General features: G+C 37.2%; 1 protein-coding gene across 1 annotated transcript; it reads right to left on the reverse strand.

The window, feature by feature from the left end:
- Positions 1–357: 357 nt before the first annotated feature.
- On the reverse strand, positions 358–5,309 carry IFNG (interferon gamma). Its single transcript, XM_036866059.1, has 4 exons — positions 5,101–5,309; positions 3,880–3,948; positions 3,602–3,784; positions 358–1,075 (listed from the first exon to the last, which is right to left on the reverse strand). The coding sequence occupies exons 1-4, from the start codon at positions 5,212–5,214 to the stop codon at positions 941–943; spliced, it is 501 nt and encodes a 166-aa protein (XP_036721954.1). The 5' UTR covers positions 5,215–5,309; the 3' UTR covers positions 358–940.
- Between the last annotated feature and the right edge of the window lie 1,450 nt (positions 5,310–6,759).

Genomic DNA, 6,759 nt, shown 5'->3' on the forward strand with positions numbered 1-6,759 from the left:
AGTGGCCAGAGGACAAAGGGGATACCAAGATGAAGTATGCCATGGGGAGCTGAGAGAGAAAGGAGAAATAAATCTTTGTGTGCCAAGCTAAACAATTTGGACTACTTTCCACAGAAGAAGCTCTGAAGTAAATGGCTACATAATTACATCCATATTTTGGAGAGATAACTCAAACAGCTACCAAATGGAACACTGGAAACCAACAACTCGGCAGCGGAGAGAAACACCAATTTTAATGGGTCTTAATCCAACTCTAATATTTCCACAGCTAAAAATGACTCTCCTTCTACTAATTCATTACTCCGTGGTTCATTTAATCTGGCCCCCACTTTAGAAAAAGTCTGACACAGCCTAAATAGTTATGAAATTACACTTTATTCATATATATTAAATATTGATAAACGAACGTATTACTTTGCATTTGGGTACAATCACAATTGTCAGCAATATTCTGAAGCACCAGGCATGAGATGAGAAGAGATGCTATGTTTTTATCAGGGGACAAGTCATATCGCCTGACACACTCAAGTGCTGTCTGACATGCCATCATAGCAGTGGCTCAGAAGGCATAGTCTAAAATAGGCAGTAACTGGATGGCATCATTTCATTTATCAGCATACATTATATCATCAAGTGAAATAAATGCACAACCCACAGGGTCTTGCTTAGGTCAGCTGCCTAGTTGGCCCCCGAGATAACCTTGTAATCACATAGACTTGCCTAGTTAGTCAGAAAAAAAAAGGGTCAAGTGAAAAGGATACAGGAATTATAAATAACACATAAATTAATAGATACTCATTTTCATGACATAAAAGTTACTATTATAAATACTTTGATTGATAAGTCTAAATATATATTCCCCATATAAATAATGTAAAATATTAAATAGTAATAAATAGATTTAGATTTAAAAATTCAAATATTGCAGGCAGGATGACCATTATTTCGATGCTCTCTGGCCTCGAAACAGATTCTGACTTCTCCTCCGCTTTCTGAGGTTAGATCTTGGCGACAGGTCACTCATCACTTTGATGAGTTCACTTATGGCTTTGCGCTGGATCTGCAGATCATCTACCTATTGGGAAAGAAAACAGCAAAATTAATTTCAGGCATACAAATCATTAGGATAGTCTGCTGTCATGGTCCAAGAAAGTAGAAGTATTCCTTTAAAATAAATTATTTTCACTAGCAATATATTACCTTAATATGTAATGTTGGTTCCTTCAGTGATTAAGACTAAAATTATAATTAAATTGCTAGTTGTGCTGTAACATGGTGGGACACATTACATATCCTTTAATTTACCACTACAGAATTCTGAAAATTATATAGCAGAAAGAGCCCTGAAGTAGTGACAAAAAAATGTGTGTTTGAATTGTGTGTGTGCAATACATGTGACTTTAAACTAGTCACTTAGCCTCTCCAAATCTCTGTTTTCTCCTCTGAACAATGAGGAGATTGTTTAGACGACCTCTAGGCTCTCTACCACTTCTATCACTTTGTACTTAGTCTTTGTTATAAGTATCAAATGAGTTACTATAGCCAATGGCTCTCACCTTTGGTGTGTAGAAGAATAACCTGGAGACCTAATGAAGAACTCAGACACCCAGGTGTATGAAATCAGACTAGGCCTGGGCCATTGTGTAGTTACTAACATCACCAGGTGATTCAGGCACCACCAAAGTTTGAAAACCACTGGTATAGGTTCAGTACTTTGTAAACACCAAGTCCAAGTTGGATGAAAATCATAATTTTTAATTTCCCCCAAATTAGGTCAGTCTCATCATTTCCATAATGGGATTAAAAATAAACGCTGATCATATTTACATGACAATAATCAATTACTGGTATATAACACTTAAAATTAGGAATGAAAGCAAATTTCCTGGTACCCTGCCTTCCATTCCAGCAAATTGAACTATTTTCTCACTCTACCCAATAGGACCATTTAGGTGAAGTCATGCTTCATAAAATGAGGACCATTTACTTTCATCTTTGCTCTGCCACTAGATGTCTTTTTAAAGTTGGAAACACTGCAGCCACCTTGCCACATTTCTGAGAATGACTGGGAGATTCTAGGCGACAGGACTAAAAGGCATAACATGCCTTAAATATGTGCGCAATTGAGCAAAAAAAGACAATGGTTGAGAGCTCACTCAAGACTGCCCATTGTGAAGCAGGAGGCTTGGAGCTTCCGGAAGGATGGGACCAACAGTTTTTTTTTTTTTCAAGGCCCAGTTACAGCAGAGTAGAAAAGTTTCTACCGGGTGTGTGTTTACAAGTGATAAATTGAACTTTCCAGTATTCAAAGCATCACCAAGAAACTAAGAGACTCATCCAGGACTGAACAGCAAGCCAGAGGCAGCACTGGGCTAGGAATAAGTGCTTTTTCATCCTCTAGCCTGCAACCAATGGAGATCTGCTGAACACCAGAAAACATTACCAGTGGAAGTAGTAATGGTCTTATAATTTTTCCAAGCCACTTATACCATTGAACGTACTGGAGACTAGCGAAATCTTGAAGAGCAAGCACTTATTTCAGTTCCTAGGAGCTTATGTGAGATTGCTGAGAGGCAGACCCAGTTATAGGGAGAGCTGGGCACAAATCCTGAGAGCACAAGTCATAACAGGACCCTTCCTCTTCTCATTCAAGCCTATTTATACCAAAGCCAACCCCCCGCCCCCCAAAAAATCTGGAGGCCTTTGTCTCTTAGATGAAATTTTGGAAAATATGACGTCTTTATGCTTCAAAGTTATTTTTCAGCTTCTAGAAATCATAACTTTAAAGACTCAAGACAATTTGATAAGATAAAGCTTAGGAGCCTAAGGATTTCTCCAGCCAAGATGTTCTAGTATCCAAAAGTTGATAGAACAATTCTTTCATAAGGTATAAATTCTACCTATTTTCTTTTCTATAAACAAACACTCTCTCCTCTTCTTGGGCTGCACAATCTGAGAGGTTGCCCAGAGTCTGGCTGTAGGAGGGCCTTTGTCTCCTCAAAGGTCATACCTTTCTCCTATCTCATTCTCATTTTCTATCCATGGCATTGTAGAATTTTAGAGCAAAGAGACCATAGAAATTATAGTGAACCCAACAGGCTCCTTTTAAGATGAGGAAACAGTCCCAGCCAGGCCTGTGATTCATCTGAGATCACACATTTCTTTGGCGGCTGAGCTGGGAGGAGCAACACACATCTTCTCCCCCTGCCCTCCCACTGCTCTTTCCATTAAGACATGCAACCTCCTATTCAAAGCAAGAGAATTTCCAACACACAAACACGGGGCAATGGGAGAACTGCTTTTCAATACTCCCCCCACTTCTTCACTACTTCTTTCTCACTGATTTGTTCATTCACCTATCTTTGTGCTGTAGGCATAATTCCAGTATTTTCCCAAATCACAAATTTAAGTGACTCGCATAACTGACTTTGCAAAGTCACCCAAAACACAAACAGAATTGGTAAAGAGGGTTTTTGGCCACAGGTTCATTTCATAGCTTTAACACCTGTACCCAGTAGCTAATTTCTACTTTCTGGGAATGTAGTGCTTTGCAAGAGCCTCTGCAATGAAAACAAAAAAAAAAGAATTAAGATCATCTCACCGGAATTTGAATCAGCTTTTTGAAGTCATCCAGTTTCTCAGAGCTGCCATTTAAGAACTTCTGAAACATGTCCTGCTTGATGATATCCATGCTCCTTTGAATGATCTGGTTATCTTTTAAGTTTTCAAAGAGTTTGAAGTAGAAGGAGACGATTTGGCTCTGAATTATTTTTTTGTCACTCTCCTTGGGAGAAAAAGGCACAAAGAGAAGTTGATGTGAATTTATCCATCAGAAAATAAGCAATAGGAAAATTAGCCAAATGGAAATGTTCAGCTTACATCTTTCCAATTCTTCAAAATTTCTAAGAAAAGAGGCCCACCACCAGCCACATCTGGGGTACTTGCATTCTGAGAAAACAAAACAAAACAGGAAAAAATTGGTTTACAATTAGTCCATAAATTGCCCTAAAACTAGACTTCAAGTTTTATTGAACTTGGATGCTGACAAGGTGCACTGATTTTCTTTTCAACACTCTGTTTAGTTCTAACAATGTTTTCTCAAAAGCTATCATGTTGGATACAGCCAACGACTATCATGCTATTTTAGCTTTCTTATTTACTAATATAACTTCACAAATGAACTCAACAAGGCTGATGATACTTCAGTTGTCCCAAATAACTATAGTAAGGGACAGAAAGTATTTTTAGGTCTAATAAAAAACCCCAGCAAAACCATCTCACTATAAAATACTGCCCCGCTATGGTACAAGTTTCTATAACCTCTACCTGTGCCCTCCTATAAGGTATTACGTCAGCTTTAAAAGATAGCTTCAGCTGTAATTATAGTTGCTAAATTTTGGACATATAATAAAATATTTAAAATGCAAAAAGCTATTTTAATTAACCATAGGTAAAAATTTTAAGAAACTCATAAAATGAAAGAAAAAAATGTTTAAATATAAACCAGATTAAACTCCTACAAAAAATCTCAGCAAATGACTGCTCCAAGAGTAATTCACAGACAATCTGGATGGGACAGTAAAATTTTAAAACCACTTTTTGGAGAAAAAGACCTGTAAGTGTTTTTTTTTAAGCCAAAGCTTTAAGGATCTCATCTTCTTTAATTGATCAGTTATTTCAAATGACCATTTTTAATGCTAATCTTGACCTTCTTTTGACTGTCACCATCATAGCAGCCTGAGAAATCAGAAACAAAGACCTAGTCATTTTTTCAGTATGCATACTACTTGACATCATAATTGAACGGACTCTCATCACAAAATTAGCAACGCTCTAAACTATACCCATATTATGCCCATCTTTTGGAGGATTCATGAATCACCACTAAATCTCTATAGCAAATTGAGCAGAGAGTTAAAGCATTATCTAGATCGTTTAGTCAAAAAATCACATCCAGCCAACAACAGTCACAATAACACCAAGTCTTCTCAAGATGACTGTGGGCTAGAGATGAGAGCCCATCATAGATACAATTACAAGTCAACATCAAACATCAGTCATTTCAACCACAAGCAAGTATTATTAAAAGGTCATACTTACAAAATATTCCTTTAGGTTTTCTATTTCTTTAAAAAATGGGGCCTGGCAGTAAGAGCCAGAAGAACCCAAAATCACACACAGCTGAAAAGCTAAGAAATAACTGGTATATTTCATTGTTTCGGAGAGAGTTAGGCGAAGTAGTTGAAATCAGTAGCTCCTGTATTAGGTTGATCAGGTCCCAAGGACGTAGCTGATCTCTCTTTTCTAATAGCTGATCTGCAGATGATCAGAAGAATGTACTGTGTCTCCTTTTGCTACTGGTATTTATACCTAGTTGAAGTCTCATCAGGATTACGTATTTTCACAAGTTTTTTAAGATGAGATGGTGACAGATAGACAGAGATGCTAGTTAGTTAGTATTAATAACTATGGTTTTGTGGCATTTTGGTGTTGTAGTTAGAGTTTCCTTTCAACTCCTTGGGTCTTTTGACGAGGAGACAGACCCATCATGCCCACCTGTGCCATTCTTGTGGGATACTTTGAAAGCACTTTCACTTCACACCATCCAGGGATTGGAAATTTTTGTGCACCTCCTCCCTTTGCCCTTGTAAAATGTTGATTCCTCATCCAGAGATTACATTGATCATTCGTTTGTGGTCGGAAGCAAGTAAAAAAGGAAATTCTAGGGGCTCTCAAACCTTTACAGAGGGGGTGCCTCTTAAAATTTTTCTTGCAAATGACCAGAAAGCAAGGAAAAGAATGTGGTTAGAAAACCAATGTGGTAGGAAGCCCTTCATCAAAGATGGTTAATATAATATCTACCACAAATTTATGTTGCTCTGACCAACAATGCCCCACAGAAATATAATGTAAGCCAATTTTCTAATAGCCCCATTACTAAAGGTAAAAAGAAACAGGGAAAAATAATTTTTAAATATATTGTACTCAAACCAATATATCCAAAATATCATTTCAATATGTATCAATACAGAAAAATATTAATAAAATATTATACATTCTTTTTGTCATACTAAATCCTAGAAATCTGGTGTGCATTTTATACCCATGGTACATCTCAATTTGGACTCACCATATTCAAATGCTCAATAGCCATGTGTGGCAAGAGGCTACCATATTGAACAGCAAAGCTCTAGATGATCAATTGTTCCAAATAATCATTAATGATAGATTTTTTTTTAACTTTCTAATTTTTTTCCTTTCAGATACAAATAGGATTGTTTTTTCTCCTCTCTTAGTAATTTACTTATGAAATACAGCACTTAGGGATGGCACAGAAGACCCTCCACTATTTGATTCCAGCCCACCTCGCATTTCAACCTGTATTGTATACACAGCAGTATTGCAGTTATGAATGCAGACTTGAATCCTGTCTCCACTGCTATCTAGCTATATGATTTTGAGTAAGCTTCTTAACTCTTCTGTAGCTAGGTTTCATTATCTTCAAAGTGAACCTAATATTAGTATCTTCTCCGGGCTTCAGTTGAAAATTGTCAGATGATAATTTATTAAGTGCTAAGAATTTTGCCTATCATGTAGTAAGCACTCAATAAAAGTGATCTATTCCTATTCAGGCACGTTGGATGACTAGTCATTCCTAAAAAAACACACCCTGAGCCTTTGCTCATGCTGTTCCTTGATTTCCCACATCTGTGCCTCTCAGAGTGGCACCCAGCCATCCAAGTCCAGCCTAAAAATCAT

This window comes from Balaenoptera musculus, chromosome 10 (genome assembly GCF_009873245.2).
Source record: "Balaenoptera musculus isolate JJ_BM4_2016_0621 chromosome 10, mBalMus1.pri.v3, whole genome shotgun sequence".
In the NCBI taxonomy this organism is placed as follows: domain Eukaryota; kingdom Metazoa; phylum Chordata; class Mammalia; order Artiodactyla; family Balaenopteridae; genus Balaenoptera; species Balaenoptera musculus.

Excerpts from the sequence above, each read along its gene's own strand:
- IFNG (XM_036866059.1), bottom strand. The coding sequence starts at position 5,214 with ATGAAATATACCAGTTATTTCTTAGCTTTTCAGCTGTGTGTGATTTTG. Across the intron at positions 3,949-5,100 it reads AAAACCTAAAGGAATATTTT|AATGCAAGTACCCCAGATGT; the intron begins GTAAGTATGACC and ends TTGTTTTCTCAG. Across the intron at positions 3,785-3,879 it reads TTTTGAAGAATTGGAAAGAT|GAGAGTGACAAAAAAATAAT; the intron begins GTAAGCTGAACA and ends TTTTCTCCCAAG.